Source organism: Macrobrachium nipponense, chromosome 3 (assembly GCF_015104395.2).
Source record: "Macrobrachium nipponense isolate FS-2020 chromosome 3, ASM1510439v2, whole genome shotgun sequence".
NCBI lineage: Eukaryota > Metazoa > Arthropoda > Malacostraca > Decapoda > Palaemonidae > Macrobrachium > Macrobrachium nipponense.
This window is the reverse complement of record NC_087202.1, coordinates 110,539,215-110,559,570: the sequence shown is the minus strand read 5'-3', so window position 1 is coordinate 110,559,570 and position 20,356 is coordinate 110,539,215. Positions and strand designations below refer to the sequence as shown.

The window sequence follows — 20,356 nt, the reverse complement described above, 5'->3', positions numbered from 1 at the left end:
CATTAAAAAAGGCAGAGCTGAACGATGCGAGAGTGGAAAGGGTTACGGTTATTTTGATAATAATTGTGGAAGTGAGGTCAAGGAGACCAATTAAGAATGCTGGAAAACTGAAAGCCAATCATAGTGAGATATTGTGGTACAGTGGTCCAAATGTGAATGAATGGCTTGACCAAGGTGCGAAAGGGATATCTGGGTGATTGCAAGGTTTTGAAGGACTGGGTGAGAGGAATAATCGTTTCTTTGTAAATATGTGAACGAGGAAACTACATAAATTATTGGCAGGCACATCTCACAACTTTGCTTAGTATACCAAGAAAGGGGCATGGCAAAAGTTTGATTTAAAAAGTAGATGACATATTTTTTTACATGGGAAAATACTGCAGGTTTAGACAGGGAAGAGGATGTGTAGCTAAAAATGGTTGCTATGAAACAGTTATGTGAGGGATTGAAAGTAAAGGGAAAAGATATATATGGCACAAATGCACTTGGAAAAGACTACTGACAGAGAGGGAATGTGTAGGGTGTTGGGGGTGTATGGTGAGAAGGCATATTACTAAGAACAAGTAACACTTCATACAATGGCGTGAAGCATGCTTTGGAGTTTGCAGATGGGAGAGTCACTGGCTGGGTTTATTATGTCTCTGTGGTTGTTCAATATTCGATATGGATGGTGAGATTCAAGAAGTTAGAAAAAGGAAACTAGATGTATGCGTAGAATAATGGAATAAAAATACAAGTGGCGAATAGTCTGTGATATATCTGATGGTTGTGATGATATAGATGAATAGGGATAATAAAGAGAAACTGCAGACTAGTGAAAGCGTTTACATGAGGAGACAATTGAAAGAAAACTTGAGCAAAATTACATTTAAACAGACGAATGGGATCAGGGAAGATGGGACAACGAATATTAACATAAACTGTGAGTAAGTGGAAACGGTAGATTCTTTTAGTTATTCTTGAATAAATACTTTGGATAATGGTAACATAAGGGAAGTGATGTAAAAGGCAGGTGAAGCAAGAAAGGCAGCAGGATGTCTACAAAAGTTTGGCAGGGAACTTATGGAATGTCTATGCAAGCCAAAGTTGGATTGTAAGACGGGAATGCTGAACCACTTTGAACCATGGAACTGAAGGGTGGATGTTAAATTTGAATTAAAAGAAAGGTGGAAATTGCAGAGGTGAATCGCTGACGTACTATTAGGGCCATAAGAGAAAGAATGGAAGGGGTGAGAAATGTGGAGATGCGTGGAATTACTGAAAGGGCTACCATGGGTCAAAGATGGTCAGTGTTTTGAGATGGGTCGGTCATGTGTAAAGAATTGGGATGACAGATTAACAAAAAAATGTTTTAGTTCTGTACTGTTAAGAAGACAGAGAAGAGGAAGACCTAGAGAGGAGTGTAGAGTGAAAGAAGTGTTGGAAAGGAGGAGCCTCAGCATGTGTGCAAGATATTGGTGAAGGGTGCAGTAAGTGTTGAGGGCTCGACGCACTGTTTATGAGGTATTCTGTTTTGGCGTACGTAGAGACTACTACTGTACAATTTTTCTGCACAAAGGGTTCATTCATGATTCATTAGTTAAAGCGAGCGTTGTCTTTTCATATGAGGCAGCCATCATGCATACATCCATACAATATGTATATGTGTGTGTATATATCTGTATGCATTTATGTACGCATATGCATTATATATTCAGAAAGGAGTTGCATTGAACTAAAGCAATATTGCTCGCGTTAATTCTAATGAAATATCGCTGCATCATTCCTTTCCAGAAAACAAATAGAACTGAACTTCATAAAACGTAAGGGATTAAGATAATAACGCTCCTTACGAGTAATTTATCACGTGGATAATTATTCTTTCCAGCCAGTCCAAGGGATTAACGTCCGGAGCTCCTTCGAAAAGAAGGATGGAGAGACGTCGGAGCTTCGACGAAACGAGGGGAATCGAGCGTTCGCAGAAAACAATTATGCCGAAGCCTCGGCGCTCTACTCGAAGGCGATCATTTTTGCGCCTCAAGGCGAAGGAGGTACGAAATCTCTCCGTCATTCTTTCTTCTTCTGCTTCTTCTTCTTGATTTTTCGTCTGTGCCGCCGCCCTTGTCACGCAGATAGCATTCCTCTCGTGCGAGGAATCTATTGATCACGAGTCTTCCTCCTGCTGCCGTTTCAGGGATGATATTAGTGTGTGAGAAGTATGATGAATATGTTATGTCATGATATAAGTGTTGGCCCTCAAAATAATTGTGCCATTAACAAAGTACGTCGGAAGAATCAAATGGAACGGTTTTGTTTTTCAGTCTCTTATAGCTACTTCTCATTCATATAAGCTTATTCTTATAGAGAGCAAAGCGACAAAGGATTCAACGGGATTCTGATCATAAGGCAATTTTGAATGATTAAATACAGAGGTGGAACACATTGACAATTAGCGTCAAATGACTAGCTTTTAACGTAATGACTTATTATTCAATGATTTCGTTTAAAATTTAAATAATTTCATGAGAAAAGAAATGTATTAGTTGAGAAATCATTCAGATAGTCATTATTATTATTATTATTATTATTATTATTATTATTATTATTATTATTATTATTATTATTATTATTATTATTATTATTATTATTATTATTATTATTATTATTATTATTATTATTATTCTGTTATTATTACTATTATTATTATTATTATTATTATTGAAAAAGAAACCCACAAATTCAATTTGTAACTTGTTTACTTCTAAGTATTTACATTTAGTTTTACTCCACACTCGAGTACTTTCGAGGCCCGCCTTTCTGTGGCCCATTCTCAAGAGATGTTGGGATGTTAGCCTGGGTCAAGGCCCAGCAGTCTTCTGGAACTTCTTCTCGTTGTGCTGTCATTTATGCGATGGCTGTTCTGGTTTTCTTGAGAGTTGCCAATCCCCTCTTGTCGCTCTGATATCCTGAGCTGATGGTCAATGGGATTCACCCTTGTGGTAAGGGTGTGGTCACCGTAAGTCTGTTGGGCAGGAAACCTAATCTCCAGGTCAGCAGGGTCAATCTTAGCTTCTTTTAATATCAAAGCTCGGCTTATGGGATCTTCTGAGGTAAAACCTTTGTTTCCTTCAATTACTTTGATCTCTCTGATAAGCGCACCTTCTACTACCCTCCTGTGACTAATTTTGTTGCTTTTGTATATAAGCCTACTGTTTTTGAAATCCATCCTATGGTCATTTCCCAACAATGTCTAGCTATAGACATTTATCGATGTAATTTATTTCTTGCTCTATCTTGCAAGGGTCACACGTTCTCATTGCCCTAAGAAATAAACCTGTTAGAACCCCTATTTTTATATCATGACTATGAAAAGAGAAGAAATGAATATATGAGTTTGTATGTGTGGGCTTTCTATATGTGCTGAATTCATATCCTGTTTCTTTTCTTTCTATGAGTATGTGTGTCAGTGATACTTATTTCACGTTTGAGGGACATGTTTACAAACAGAAATATGGAGTAGCTATGGGGTCCTCATTATCACCTATACTCGCTAACATCTATATGGAATATTTCGAAACTAATCTAGTTCCTAATGTGAATGTCCCTGACTTAAAACTGCAAGGATGGTGGAGATACGTGGATGATATTTTTGCTATTCTGCAAGGGGATGGAAATAAAATAGAAACTTTTCTAGATGAGCTCAATAAGTTTGATAACATATCCAGTTCACTTTAGAGAAAAGTAACAATAATAAACTGCCCTTTTTAGACATACTCATAGAAAGAAAAGAAACAGGATATGAATTCAGCACATATAGAAAGCCCACACATACAAACTCATATATTCATTTCTTCTCTTTTCATAGTCATGATATAAAAATAGGGGTTCTAACAGGTTTATTTCTTAGGGCAATGAGAACGTGTGACCCTTGCAAGATAGAGCAAGAAATTAATTACATCGATAAAAGCTTCGATGCATTAGCATACCCGGAATGGTTCAGAAAAAGGGCACTCACCAAAGCTAGAAAATATTTTACAGAGCGAATGTAGAGAGTACATGGAATAAAGAAAACAAGAAAATAGTTGCCCTCCCTTTATGCCTAAAATGAAACAAATCACTTCAAAAATGAAAGAAAGTCAATATAAATTTATATATACCTTTGATAATACCTTAAAAAACAAAGTATGTAAAAATAAATTGGAAGGAGAAGACAGTAATACAGATGATGTAGCGGGGGTATACATAATCAATTGCAATAATTGTCGAGACAGATATGTGGGGGAATCAGGTAGGGGAATAAGGACTAGAGTCCAAGAACATAGAAGGGCAGTACAGCTTAACTCTCAGGGGAGTGCTATAGCTAGACATTGTTGGGAAAATGACCATAGGATGGATTTCAAAAACAGTAGGCTTATATACAAAAGCAACAAAATTAGTCACAGGAGGGTAGTAGAAGGTGCGCTTATCAGAGAGATCAAAGTAATTGAAGGAAACAAAGGTTTTACCTCAGAAGATCCCATAAGCCGAGCTTTGATATTAAAAGAAGCTAAGATTGACCCTGCTGACCTGGAGATTAGGTTTCCTGCCCAACAGACTTACGGTGACCACACCCTTACCACAAGGTGAATCCCATTGACCATCAGCTCAGGATATCAGAGCGACAAGAGGGGATTGGCAACTCTCAAGAAAACCAGAACAGCCATCGCATAAATGACAGCACAACGAGAAGAAGTTCCAGAAGACTGCTGGGCCTTGACCCAGGCTAACATCCCAACATCTCTTGAGAATGGGCCACAGAAGGGCCTGAAAGTACTCGAGTGTGGAGTAAAACTAAATGTAATACTTAGAAGTAAACAAGTTACAAATTGAATTTGTGGGTTTCTTTTTCAATCTTCAGAAGAAAACTGAAAGAAGTTTTTGTTTGGTTCATTATTATTATTATTGTAATTTCATAAGAAAAAATATATTAGTTGAGAAATCATTCAGATAGTCATTATTATTATTATTATTATTATTATTATTATTATTATTATTATTATTGTTATTATTATTATTATTATTATTATTATTATTATTATTATTATTATTATTATTATTATTATTATTATAGAGGAGACTTTCTCTGAAGGCCATAGCTTTGAATATAACAGCTGTTTCTACGGAATTTAATTTGTTTAGTCTTCTCTATGCGTTTCATAACCTGCTGATGAAATGAAAGTTTTAAGGCGATTAGAGAAGACTATACAAATCAAATGCCGTCGAAACAGCTATTATTATTTTATTATTATTATTATTATTATTATTATTATTATTATTATTATTATTATTATTATTATTATTATTATTATTATTATTATTTAGGGGAGTGTTTGTCACTCAGTTATGCCAATAGATCAGCAGCCCTGTTCCATCAAGGAAAATACCAGTTATGTCTGAGGGACATCGAACTGGCTATGGAGGCGGATTATCCCCGAAGACTTTTGTTTAAGGTAAGAAAGACTTTAAAACTACGGTGTAAAAAATAACTAATAAATAAAACACCTGATGTTGAAGTCTCTTCCATGCGTCTTATTACAGTTAGACGTTTTGTGCACCACAATAAGGTCTCTTTTTTCTCTCTAAGATATCACATGTCCATTCTTTCAAACATTTTATTTTCCCTGTGTTGTCTTCAACCTCCCCTCCCCCCTTTCCATTTATACTGCCATAACGAAGAGATCGCCATAGACATCCCTAGCCCCTTTCCCTAGTTCGAGAATGGTGATTAGCACCAATGGACCGACCCAGCTTCCAAAATTCTGCTTTTAATACTAAACCATCCTGTGACGTTATTCCCGCCCGACAAGGTTCTCGATCGCAAGGGTTTGAGTTTGACGAAACTCGGTCGATACGACGAAGCGAAAAAGGCCTTCAGCGCTGGCCTGGACTCGCTCTGCTCTCTGGACATGGAAACTAAGAAGCTTCAGCACTGGACCAGACACTTCAGTGATAAGATACGACTTTGCGACGGGAGACCTGATGAAGGTAAGCGACGATGTCACTGATCGCGTGCCGTGATAAATGATGAAGTAAATATTATATCTTCCATAGCGGACAATACGACAGTCAGCACAGTGTACTCGTAGTATTAAGAAATAATCTATTATTCATCTGTTAATATATGTAATGTTGAAAATTTACTTATTTGTCTTTCCCTCATATTTTTTTTTTTTCGTTTTATATGTACGTATTTTACTTCCATGGTTAAAGCATATCTTTAACAAGAGAATTTTATGAAATAACTGTGGTTAACGGAAACAGACGACGATGGGCATATATTGGATTTCAGCTATACTCTTCGTTAAGTTCCAATTTATTTATCTAATGCACTCTTCATTATTTTCCAACATACATTAAACAACAAAAGCTTTCGTTTTAGGAGTGTCTTGTTTTTCGATAAGCTATCAATTCACGTCACTATACAAGGGTTCGATTCACCGCTGTGCCAACAAGGAACTGGAGGAATTTATTTCTGGTGGTAGAAATTCATCTCTCGATGTGGTTTGGGTCCCACAATAAGCTGCGCGTCCCGTTGCTAAGTAACTAATTGGTTCCTAGCCACGTGAAAATATCTAATCCTTGGGGCCAGCCCTGGGACAGCTGTTGATCAGCTCGGTGGTCTGGTAAAACTAAGATATACTTAACTATAAATGAGGAAATCCGACTTATTCTTGGACATTATGTTTAACGCCTAATTTTGGCATTGAAAGTATAACAAACTGTCTAACTCGTCCTAACCCTAAAGTACCTCAAGTGTCAAAACATGAAGGCAGTGATAAGGATAAGAAGGAATTCAGATACCAGCATTGCTGACTTATCACAAACATTAATCCCCAACGTAAGCATGGAGTATATTCTTCGAAAATAACACTTGTGTGATAGAATACACAAATGTGCGCTACCCGAAACAATATAATTGTTTTATTTGGGATGTATCTACTAGGTCCAAATATTTTTTTTTTTTTAAATATAGCTTTCAGTTTGTAGAATAATATTTTCGTTACAAGTTTGTTAATATGGTTACGCGCCCAGATGGATGAAGAGCGATGAGAAGGGATATCAATGTCTCTCTTTTCAGCTTGTGAGTCGGAGGTTCCTCTTACAAGTGTCCAAGTGTATGGCGGAGCCAACCCTTCTTTACCCAGCGCCTCTAGAGCTGTCACTATACAATTCTCTGACGCACAAGGTAAATTTATGTGTCCCTCCATTATCCTTTGGGTAATAGTGCTTACCATCATAATGTGTCATAACCAGAAATAGCATTTACCAAATGGATCTACCTGATAAATAAGTCTGTTCTTTGTGTAATGGCTGGCTACAAGATGGTAATTTTTTCTGACAGATATGGGTTACTTGAACCACTCTCTCTCTCTCTAGTTCTCTTTCTCCCTCCCTCTCCTCCTCCTCCTCCTACACAATGATCACATGGGGTTTTATTCATAAACATAGACGTCTGAAGCTCCGCATATCAAACAGTACCTTAGTTTAGTTCTTCATGGCTAAACGAGATGATGATAAGGACAAAATGACTCAAAATGTGAGTGGAGCGAGCAAGCACTGAACAAATCCTATTCAAACTTGGAATGAATGCTGACATCAGCTGTGAAAGTTCATAAATTTTATCATATTTCATTTTGCTGGCCAAGATAGTCTTCCTGGATGACAAAGGTTATTGTCCACCGTAAGCCTTTTTCTCCATAGCTGGAATACCTTGAAAAGGTCCTGCCACTCTGATTTTCAGCCAGCCTTTTGGAATGAGGTTCGATATCCCCATGACCTATTCTAGTCTGGTCGTGGCATATTACTCTTAATAACTGTAAGGTACGTCGTTTTGTGATTAGGTTAAGTGATACGTACTGCGAAGCCACAGTACAGCGCTCTGCCCCTCCTAGAAATCGAATCTAGCTCTTCCACTGCACTGGGAAGATAAGTGTCGTGACCACTAGACTGCTACTGAACTTTACCAGTCCCCACTAATCATGCGCACACGACTATGTATGGAAGTACAAACAACAGCCACAGGCACATTTCCGTGTTAGTGTAGTACGATAAAAATAGGCCTACCTCACAGCACCATACTCCTGAAACCCAGGACTCAAGGACAGTTTTTCTTTTAGCAATGAAGGAACCATCGACACTATCCAGACCAGGCCTAAGGATCCTTGTGCTAAAATAGATTAGGTTACTTGAATACGTAGTGATGCTCATGTAAGTACTTGTTCCAACAAGGAAAAGCAGGGATCATGAAAACGAGTGGAACTACACGCCAAAGAAGAAAATAGAAGGCCTGTAAAGGACGTTAAACAGAAATTAAGCACCAATGTACTGTGTATCACTCTGTGAATATGGGCAGATCGCAGATAGTAAGAGTTCTACTGAGAGACAGAGAGATTCTCCCCTTGGACTTAATACAAAAGTAGCTGAAATAACATCTACAGTAAAGAGGCAAAAGGACTACAGTAGAGCGAAGGGAAAGAGGACTGAAAGAAGGATAAGGTAAATGGTCAGTCCAACTCAAAGGGTTAAAGGTCACTCTTCAGTGGAAGAGGCCATCGAAATTGAACATATAATCATATGATTGGTGACCAAGCCCTTTTCCCCCGAAGCTAGTCCCAGGGAGAACCAGGCAGTGGTTGCTAAAACTGTCTTACCAATGAAACTCATCAGGCCGTGAGCGTGACTTGAACTCGGAACCACAACACTGTGAATCTAGGTGAAACCCACTGATCTATGGCATCCCTATGATTCAGTCCTATTAGGAATGGAATCAAAGAAGGGGCACCCTATGTTTGACTGCAAGTCCTTTAGCAAAAGCGAATCAGATCACTATAAAGCTTCAGCAACTGCGAGTCAGGGGAGAGCTTACAATATTAACATAGAACCTATTTTTTTAGGAGCCGGTTAACAATTTCTAAGGAACATGGTCTCCTAAATTGTTGGTAAAACTGCCACAAAGCATATGAAACTGGATGGGAGAGGTGCTTGAGAAATAGGTAATGACCAGAGATGAAAGTTAATGAAAGAGAAGTTCGTGACAGAGTGCTAACAAGTTTGCCAGTGCATCAGAAGCCTCAGAAATATCGAGACAAACGGCAGATTTTCAGAATGGCTGCAGTGGCGACCAAACGCCAGGAAAACGAGAAAGAAAGTCCTAAATAGATCCTTATTCAAGGTATTCAATAATCTCTGAGTAAAACTGGGGGTACTCTAATTTCAGACAATTTCAGATAACATAAGGGTAGCTATAAAGATGTGATTGGTCTGATTCGTAATCAGTAATCAACACATGATTTAGCAAAGATTCCTATTGTGAGTATGTTTTCCTTCTTATTCAAATCCACGTTGTGCTCCAGGACTTGAGCAATACACCAAAATAATTCCACCAAAATAGATTTATATTCATGAGGGTAAACTTAGTTCCCTATTTTTTTTTTTTTTCTAACTATGCTCCTAACGAGACATCTGTGTTGTGTTGTTGGCTTGTACACTTGTCGACAGATATCAGGCAGCTGACATTATCAGTAAGAAAAGAAGAATATATATATATATATATATATATATATATATATATATATATATATATGTGTGTGTGTGTGTGTGTGTGTGTGTATTCATGTATGTATGTATGTATGTATGTATGTATGTATATATATATATATATATATATATATGTGTATATCTAACTATATACATATATATATAATATATATTATAATATATATTTATATATATAGATATATATATTTATATATATATATGTGTATATATATATACTGTGTGTGTGTGTACTATGTATGTACACACACCACACACACACACACACACATATATATATATATATATATATATATCATATATTTCATAGAAGGTGATACCTGGAACACGATGAGATGATTATTTTCAATAGCTTATTCCGACGTTTCGTGAATCGTATTTACATCTTCTGGGATGTCCACCAAAAAATAAAAAACATGTATAGTAAAATTTGACATAAAAGAAAATAAAATAAAGGTAGTTAAAAATCAGGAAACAATTAAAATACTGAAATGTGCGATAAACAAAGATAAGTAAAAAAACTAGATTGTACAATACATAAAGAGAAGTAAAACATAAAATGCAATGAAACTTACAAAAGACTAACTGAAATAACATCAAAACACGACGGGGTGTTGTAAACATAGCTTTAGAATGTCATCACTGTGCGACTAAAAGCCTTGAAGATATTCCAGAAAAACATTGCCACATCTGGTCTGAAATGGATAGTTTTTACTTGTCTTTGTTTATCGTACATTTTAGTATTTTACTTGTCTTTTGACATTTACCTCACCTTTATTTTATTTAATGTCAAACTTTACTATATGTTTTTATTTATTTATTTTTTTGGTAGAAATACAAAATGTAAATACGATTTACGAGACTTCGGAATAAGCTGCTGAAAATAATCCCATCGTGTGCTTGTCTGGCCTTCTATGAATATATATATATATATATAATAATTATAATAATATATAATATATATAGATATATATATATATATATTAAACAAATATATGTATTATACTATGTACTATAATACACACACACACACTGACACACACACACACACACACACACATATATATATATATATATATATATATATATATATATATATATATATATATATACATATATATTTGTGTGCGTGTGTGTATATTTGCTCCGTGTAGTCTAACAGTTTAATATTCTTGAAATTGTCCATAAATAAAGCAAAAAAGATATTAATAAACCACTATATTACGATCAATCCAAATCGGTCCTCTTCTCGATGTTTACCGGCCTTTTCAAGACAAATCCAGACACAAAATATACAAGATGAAGAAAGTAGCTACTCATTCGATCTTTAATTAACATCATACTTATGTACACAGGTCGATTTGCCGCAACTGGTTCTCCAGTCCCCGTCGGGGAGGTCCTCATATCTGAAAAGCCCTACGCGACAGTACTGAAGGCTGACAAACGTCTACTCCACTGCCACTCCTGTTTCTGCAGGTATTCTATACCGTGGAAGGTTTTCCTATGATAATTTTCCCTCTGAATATCATTGTCTCTCACTGTGTGCATACTTTGTGTTTTCTTGGGTTCTAAGTAGGGAGTAACGCATACACTGCAACGAAATTCATGTCCTTACATTGAATACGATCAACGTTATTGAAGCTATAAGGAAATCGTCTTTTTAAAATGTTACCTTTACGAGGAAAAGATATTTCTTCCTTGCATTGCATATGATACCAAGATTAAAACATATAAAATAGAGCCTTTTTTCAGTTGTAGCTTTAAACATAACCAGTGCCACAGTTCGAGTCTTTGATACTTACAAAGTCATAGTTGCGTCTAGTAATGTGCTGGAATGGCCACAAAGAAGTTGGGTATTATCTGGAGCATTCTGCTTCTGAAAAATACTTCTTCCCTCAGAGATCACAATGGGACCTGCCTTGAAATACGCCTATCTTTTCTCTGCAATACCCCCAACCTACTAAAGTCATTCCAACTGTTCGGACCAGTTCAAAATTTTCTTAAATTTATTCAGTTTCTTTATTCCTTTATTCATATTGGAACTCGAGTGCCAATCTCCTAAATGCCATTAGGTAATTCTCGGTGGTATGTACAAATTTTTGTTTGGTACATCCATTGACCTAAGCATTCGTTGGTTTGAAGTCTGCTCAGGATATTTTGTACGTATGTCATTTCACATGAGAGCTAGTATTTCATATTTTAATCAGTCATGAGAAAAATGCCTCTCCCACATTTTTCTGCAGAGTTTTCCTTCATAATTCAGACCCAAAGGTTTGAAATAAAATAGAGGTAAAATCGACGGTGATATTTGTACTTTTGATCACGATTTTCCCTCGGAAGTAGATTATCATTTGCATTAAGAAGCCTAAAATAAGAAAATGACAAACAAATGATTCTCACCATGGCCAGTGCAGTTCATATGCACTGTGATCAATCTAACTGCACTGGTTCATTCAATTCTTTGGTAAAACTTACAAGCAAATGTACCTCACAATGAGGGAGGAAGGCCACCAACTAGAAAAGGAAATAATCTTTTCGCTCCTTTGGTAATTATGATAGACTAACTTCACGCAAGCACCAGAGTTTTAAAATTCATCATGAGTAAATACATTTGCGAAGAAATCCACCATCACCTGCATAATATTGATGTTAATACGGTAATTTGTCTTAAGGGTGCGAGCCGAACAGAATTCTTCCGGAAGAAACGAAACTTACGGAGGTTCTAACTCGTATTCACTTTGACAGATGCTCGTCGATCATATATATATATATATATATATATATATATATATATATATATCATATATATATGTATATATATATATATATATATATATATATATTATATATATATATATATATATATATATATGTCAATGTAGATCATTAGGATTTTCCTCGTGATTTGTGCTTTCAAACGAGTACTATTTCACTTATTCTTTTACTATCTATATTCTGACGTATTATTTTCTGTCCCCGTTTTGGTAGTACACCTGTTGCTACCTTAAGCTGAATTATATCTACAGAATTATATCTATAGCCTACACCTGTCATATCGTAAAAGTGATTGTTGTTTACATTTTAGAAATAAGTGGCCTAAGTTATTAATTTGGGGACAAGTGAAAATCTACATAATCTGAAGTTTCCACATGACAATTCGATCCACATTATAAATACTAACCGTAGTTCACAAGAAAATGAAACTAACTGCTATTGGTTTTTATTACATAAATAACAGCATTATTTCATCACCAAGTAATTAGATAAACGTTTAGACCGTTTGGTTGAAAAGATTTTTTTCCCATCAACTACTCCCCTATCGGTGCTGCTGTCAAAGAACGGCATGATGGAAACTCGTTTAGATTCTAATATTTAAGTAATATTACCAACAGGATAGAGCAAAATTTGCGCATACAATACAGTTTACCTGATTTCAAATACCAATTAAGCCTTGTTTACGGTTTAATAAAATAATTTTTTTACCTAAAAGCAAAGGCAAATTTTCGGGGTTAAAATAATACATTCAGGCCTAAAGAAGTAATATGTAGAATTTGCTATGTAGATATAATGCAAAACCATTATAATAATCAAAATTATAGTTAAAATGAGAACATTGGAACTTTTGTAGAATATGATTATACTATTATGAAATAAAATTCAAAATATGTAATCTGTACAATTCACCATGTCAATATAATGTAAAATCATTATTGTATTAAGTTAATATTAGTCAGAAAAATTGTACCCTTACCCAAATAAAAGTGTGGATAAACCAATCTTTACATTACTCATACTAATACTTAACTTTCTAAACTATTCCCTCCCATGGTTAGCTAGCTAACTGCCCTCACTCTTCTTTCATCCATCTTACCTATCAGCTTTTAAAAAAATGCAGATTTCCTTGTCTTACGATTTTATACTATTTCATGGAAAATTTCTCTTGTAAACAAAGGTATATGACCGTTCATTCTAAAGAGTGTTTCAGATCCTTCGCGCTTCATCGCCTTTATGTTCTGGCTCTCTTTACGTTGCTGTCCAACCACTCCAACGCCCTCTTTCTACTATATTTAGTGGCCGGAAGTGCCCAAGTGCTTGGTCGACGGCCTGAAATTCATTACATGAAATCAAATCAACAAACTTTTCAAACTTCCTTCTCGAAAGAAAATGAAGTTGATTCCACATCTGGCGTCGGTTTCGAGATTCGGACAGAGATCAACGTCCACCCATTTTGTCGCCCAGCGCCGTCGAATGATTATCACCAGCTCTAGATTTTTCCGGAATACCTTTTTCACAACTGGAGAGAATAGTCCTAAGAGGTCTCTTCCACGAACAAATGTTCTCAGTGTGGCAGCGATAACGTCATAGCGGGCGAATATGCGTGACATGTCGCTGGGAACAATAACTTTTTTTTTTTTATTTAACAAGTAACCTTGTATCTCGAAGGACATTCCTTACTTCTCTGGATGGGGAAAGTATTTGAACGAAGCACTAGATTCAACATGATCACTAAAAACTTCAGAAATCAAAATTCATGTAGTCATATGTAAGTCGTAGGTCTGATCAAATCCCAAACTTTGTTTGTGTGTTTAAGGGATTTTATTTCAGTGAACCGCTCTGTTTGTTGGTAAAATGCAATCCTTAATTTGAATGCATTTGTGTAAATTGACGAAGTACCTTCATTAACTTCAAAGACGGGCGCTGTTTTACTGCATCTTACCGAAAGCAACGACGAAAAGTTACAAACGAAATCCAGATGTCGTTCAAAGATGATTCACGCCTCATCCGACAGAAGTTGTGGAGATGACTCTTCCTTGGCGCAGTTTTATCCCAAAAATAAGAAAACGGAACCCACAGCTTTGTGATTGAGAGAAGTTTCTCGCTACCAATTTGCTGATAAAACCCCCCACAGGACTTCGCCGGGTAAACTTTTTGGATGCTTTTCGGATGTTACGTCATCATTTCAATTTCTCTCTCTCTCTCTCTCTCTCTCTCTCTCTCGTCTCTCTCTCTCTTCCTCTCTCTCTCTCTATATATATATATATATATATATATATATATATATATATATATATATATATATATATATATATATGACTTGGAAAGTAGAAAAAAAAACATTCTGAAACAGCAACCGAACTAGGCAATCATTCACGTACCTGTTGAGAATTCACACAGCTTAAACCTAATTGCCCAATGAATCAAGCTATATTATTATTACTAATATTATTAGTTTTTCAGTAGAAGCTTATTCACAAGGGACAAGCACACAGGGGCCACAGACCTAAAATTAAGCTTCCAAAGTATGTTGGTTTCAGCCTCACACTGCAACAGTAACCGATCATAATACAGAGACAGTGATTTTTCATCGCGTTGGTGAGACGAACCCACGACATCTGAGTGGCATTCCACGACACTAACCACAATACCAACGAACCAGCTACTATACCAGCGGACCAGCTAATGTATTGCACATAAATGTACCTACTTAGGAACAAAACTTTTAGTCCTGGCATTTTAATCGATCAAATTTAATCGAAGCGTAATTGTGCATATACTTGCATAAGTTTACGTATAATGTCTCATACACCCTCTACAACAGCGATCCTAGACATCTTAGGTACACGCCTCATGATTTAATTAGACAAATCATAAACAGGACACAAAAGTTCCTTAACAACACTAGGTCTGTTTCGTCTCAGATGATAGAAAGAGATTTTCTCATAAGAAATTCTTCGGCGACCGTCCAAACATCACAAAAATAAATAAAGTGGGTCATCTCGTTGCTAAGACCTATGACACCATTCTCGTAACAACATTATTCATCATCGGTTTTTAAATGTCAGAGCACGTACAGAACGTTCCCAGGCCATAGATTTATTATTATTCCGCGGCAGAAGATGGTCTGATGATTTGGACGTCACCATGTATGTATTTGCTATCCCAAGTATCACTTTTGACTCTCATAGACAGCAGCCAGAAAAAAGGAACAGCTGTTCTACATGATTTTACGTGAGGTGAATGTACAGTGTTCGGTAATTTACTGAAATTATCTCTGGGAAACAGGACTAAAGGCAGAAGGGTCTGTTTATTATTATTAGTAAATAGTAGTAGTATTCAGAAGATGAACCCTATACATATGGCACAAGCCACAGGGGGCCACTGATTTGAAATTCAAGCTTCCAAAGAATATGGTGCTCATAGAAAGAGGTAAGAGGAGGTAAAGGGAAATACAGAAAGAAGAGACCTCACTTATTATAAAACAAAAATAAAGTAATAAACAGATAAAGATGTACTGAAATGCAAAGAGAATAGTATTAGGGTAGTAATGTATTGGGCTAAAAGAGAGAGAGAGAGAGAAGGAGAGAGAGAGAGAGAGAGAAGGTGCGTAATTTGTATGACAGGTTTGTGTATTTCAGCCATAACAAGGTTGCCATGAAATTTACCACCGGATTCAGTCGATACCAGTCTGGTGGGCAAATCTGCTAATGTGAATTTTGTGATAAAAGCATTAAATCTGGTATATTTCCACTCAAAGGTATTGAAAAAAAAAACTAGGTGTAAACCCATCGCAAATCTCCTTGATACCGCCACGGCAAATGTTTTTGGATCAGTTTTTTTTTTTTTGAGAGATGGATATAATGATATACTATTGAGGAAATAGCTTTTCAGATTTATTTACCCAACATACTTCGAAGTCTCTAGTTACCAGGAGTCCTACTCCAGAAAAACACACACACACAAACACACACACACTGCCCAAACTATCTGTCCATCCGTCTGTGGTGTTTTCGCATGGTAACACTGCGTCCCGGGCTTTAAATAGTTAAGCTATGTCTAAGTTGTAGGTAAATAAAAGGATATCTAGGTGTACATTTGCAACTGAAAAGTGTTTTGATAATTTACTGTATGCGAATTACACCGTTATTATTCGAAACAGGATATTATTTAAAGCCCGGGACGCAGTGTTACCATGCACAAACACCACAGGCGGATGGACAGAAAAGGCTTCTCATCTGTACTACAGATTTTTGTGCACTGACTATTCGATGCAAGAGTAGGATGATGGGGCCAAGTTAGTATTCCTTAATCGTCACATTGACAAGGCTTCCGTCTTCGTGAATATTTCAGCACCACAGCACCGGTCCCTTGTCCTTGGTGTTCCGGCGTCGCCTTCTGCAGTATCGGATGCCGCGACCTCGCCCTTGCAACGCACCACAAATGGGAGTGCAAGTTTTTAGCTCTACTCCAAGATAGTGGGATGTCGCTGAACTGCTTCCTCGCCCTGAGAATTATAAGTCAACATGGACTTGGTTTCTTTAAAAAGGTAAAAGAAATTCGCTCACTTTCTTCCAACTGTTTCAATTGCATGTGAATTGGTACATTCGAAATTAAGAGTTACTGAGTGTAAATCCAGATAATCAACTGTTATATTTTTTTTTCAAGCAGTATTTCTTCAAAAGTTGTGCACTTTTTTGTGTGTTAGAAGCCTTCAATATGCATCAATCACATTTTTGGCGCACTGCTAAGAACGGCCTAAAATTTTAGAACGTCTTGCTTACCCGTTTTGGTCATTTTCGCTGGACCGATCATTTCATAGCAATTGTACGTAATACTTATGCGTAATTTATAACCATGTGCCCTAGCAACATGGCCAATAAAAAGTAAAGTCCAAGGAATAGCATTCATGTTAACTTCATCTACAATCAATTAAATATGTGAAGAAAAAAAAAAGACACGATTTTGATGTAACCCCATGAAACCTCTTGGTCTTGCAATCTCGCGTTAACGGCCCATAAATTGCTCAATATTACTTGATCGATTGACTCGGTGTAACTAAGCCAATCTACTCTAATATTACTATACTGAAATTTATTAGTTGTGGACACTTAAATTAGGTCTTTGAGATGGTGCCTCTCTAGTCTCAAAACTGCTTATTTTGAGCAGGGGCATCATTATGCTGGCATGTAGTAAAGTAAAGAACATCTGTGTTCAGTTAATGTGACGTCAAAGTCGATCATTCAGACCTCTCTCCCGCCGTCCGCAGAAGAAGACAAATTATTATCTGACTCTGAAACCGGGGCCCGAAATTGTGTCCTGTTGAGAGAACCTTTAATGCACTGCATTATCTTTACCTCATTTTATTCTTTATTACAGCATCTTATGGATATGTCAATCGGTTTAATTAAAACATCCGGCAGGTAGGTCTATATACATATATATATATATATATATTATATCTATATATATATATATATATATATTATATATATATATAATATATATATATATATATATGTGTGTGTGTGTGTGTGTGTGTGTGTGTGTGTGTGTGTGTCTATAAACAATAATTTTGACAGTTATCCCTCCCCCCCGCTGATAGTCTCACAACCTGACAGGTAGGTATGAGTTATCGCCACAATTATGAAGAACCACCCTATAACAGTACCAGTTTCGTTACCTAAGAGCCATTTCTGTTGAAGGGCAGAGGTGACAGAAACCGACGTTGTTTTTGAAGTAATGACTCAACGAGTGAAACATATAGTTTCCCTAAACACGCAAACCTACAATGACCTAGAGCACTATAAGTCATAGTAAAAATTGTATCAAAGGCGTACATTGTAATTTTTTTTTATTTACTAGCTGTCCTGATTATCCTTTTCATTATTATTAACATTATTATTATTAGTAATTATTGTTGTTGTTTTGGAAGAGGGAGAGTTTCTCGTTGGACGAGTTTTTTTCGCGCTCGGCTGCCAATCCGGTGGTGTGAAGTTCGATTCCCGGCTCGACCAACGTGGAATCAGAGGAATTTATTTCTGGTGATAGAAATACATTTCTCGATATGTGGCTCGGATCCCACTATAAGCTGTAGGTCCAGTAGCTAAAAATATCTAATCCTTATTTAGAGAGAGAGAGACAGACAAATGTTTATGTTATTGTTATTATTATGTTGAATGGGTAAAATACAAAATGACGAAATTATCTAAATATTTCCACCTTGCCATTCTCGGCACATGAGTCTGATTTGAGGTACTCGTACGATTTTTGAAATTGAAGGATGTACATATTTATAACGCTTTTTACCTATTCTTGCGATAATTGTATACCCATCTGTAGCCTAATCTTCAGAAACAAATATCTGAGGTTGTGGTTTCCATTTATGTATAATGAGGATTTGGATCGTAATCTTGGTAGATTCGGACGCATCTTCAAGAATTACCCAGAATTCCATCGCCGGAGTCTCCTCACCGCTCCAATGACTACTTGAGTGTACACCACCTGGTGAGACTCGAAGACAAGCGGCCGCAGAACAACTTTATCCCACTGGCTATAATGGCCACCTTTCTTTTGAAAGTGCTGAGAGGGGCGAGCTTCTTTGGAAACTGCGAGAGAACAGGCGAGTTTCAGTTTTTAATATCTTTCATACTCTTGCATTTATACATTTAATCACAGGCGAATGGAATGGTAAAGCTGTGGTTGCTCGTGGAGGATAAAAATTATATTGTAACTTTATAGCCAGATAACATCCATGGTAGGTATGATACCGAATGCACAGAATGCTGTGTCTATAATGGCCATGCACTTTTTTCCAGGTATAGGGAGTGACAGTCTCACAGATGACGAAGTATTCATTGGTAGCCTTCTATTGAGAAATCTACAAATTGTTCAGTTCAATGCGCACGAGGTAAGCAAAGTCAATTCTCAAGACTTAATCACTTTCAACGCAGGGACTGCAACTCGGTTAGCACAACTAGATTAGTAAAATGTTTGTTACATTATGGCCCAGAATGAGACATTATATTGTACAAAGTGGTATCCTACTGACATGTTTGTAAAATAACTTGCCTTTCCTGTCATCTCCAACAGCAGACATATTAATTTAACCTTATATTCCTTCAACATTTTTCAAAACGTTTATCTATTCTCTACATACTTTTAAGAAAGAGTTTACCACTTCAGTCTTATACATATCAGCAAATATGATCCTACGAGGAGGCAATAAATTTTTTCAATCGGTCTTGTGCAGAATTTCCCACCTTCGTTAGAAAAAAAAAGTGGTTTCCACAATGCCATGTCTCTTATAATATCCACGATTCGCCTGTGCTGCATCTCTTGTAATATCCACGAATCCACAGTGCTATATCTTGTAATATCCACGAATCCACAGTGATACATCTCTTGTAATATCCATGAATCCACAGTGATATATATCTATTGTAATGTCCACGAGTCGACTGTGCTGCATCTCTTGTAATATCCACGAATCCACAGTACTTCATCTCTTGTAATATCCACGGATCCACACTGTTATATCTTGTAATATCCACGAATTCACAGTGCTGACTCTCTTACAAAATCCACGATTCCAGAGTGCTACGTCTCTTTTGATATGTACGATGCTGCATCTCTTATAATATACACAACCCTGTGCAACTAGGCAATGCTCAAAACAGACCGAGAAGACAAATTCCACTGTAGTGGTAGATTGAATACTGTTAATAATCCTATCGACCTTAACCATTCTTTGTATGTTCTCCAGCACAGATGAGTGACCTGTCTATTCATTGTACTGTCGTGCCGTTTTTATGCACAGATTCTTTGTATCATCTTAGGTCAGTGGAATGGACTTCAAAAGTGTCCAATGTCGCCTTGAGGAGAGCAGGAGTGTCTTCCTAGGGTTAGGGATCTACCCAACTGCTGCCTTCTGCAATCATGCCTGTTATCCATCAGTTACAAGGTACAGACTTCCTGGATGTACATTAGAGTACATCGAATGCTTAGT

At 36.6% G+C, this 20,356-nt stretch overlaps 1 protein-coding gene across 1 annotated transcript in view; it reads left to right on the top strand.

The window, feature by feature from the left end:
* The window catches only part of LOC135222473 (SET and MYND domain-containing protein 4-like), a 73,016-nt gene that overhangs the window by 2,584 nt on the left and 50,076 nt on the right, over positions 1 to 20,356 (top strand). The window contains exons 3-11 of the mRNA XM_064260560.1: positions 1,868 to 2,030; positions 5,341 to 5,468; positions 5,826 to 6,003; positions 7,097 to 7,204; positions 10,929 to 11,049; positions 16,702 to 16,897; positions 18,769 to 18,970; positions 19,167 to 19,258; positions 20,187 to 20,311. Coding sequence (XP_064116630.1) covers positions 1,868 to 2,030; positions 5,341 to 5,468; positions 5,826 to 6,003; positions 7,097 to 7,204; positions 10,929 to 11,049; positions 16,702 to 16,897; positions 18,769 to 18,970; positions 19,167 to 19,258; positions 20,187 to 20,311 — 1,313 coding nt within the window. The remainder of the gene's footprint in view (positions 1 to 1,867; positions 2,031 to 5,340; positions 5,469 to 5,825; positions 6,004 to 7,096; positions 7,205 to 10,928; positions 11,050 to 16,701; positions 16,898 to 18,768; positions 18,971 to 19,166; positions 19,259 to 20,186; positions 20,312 to 20,356) is intronic.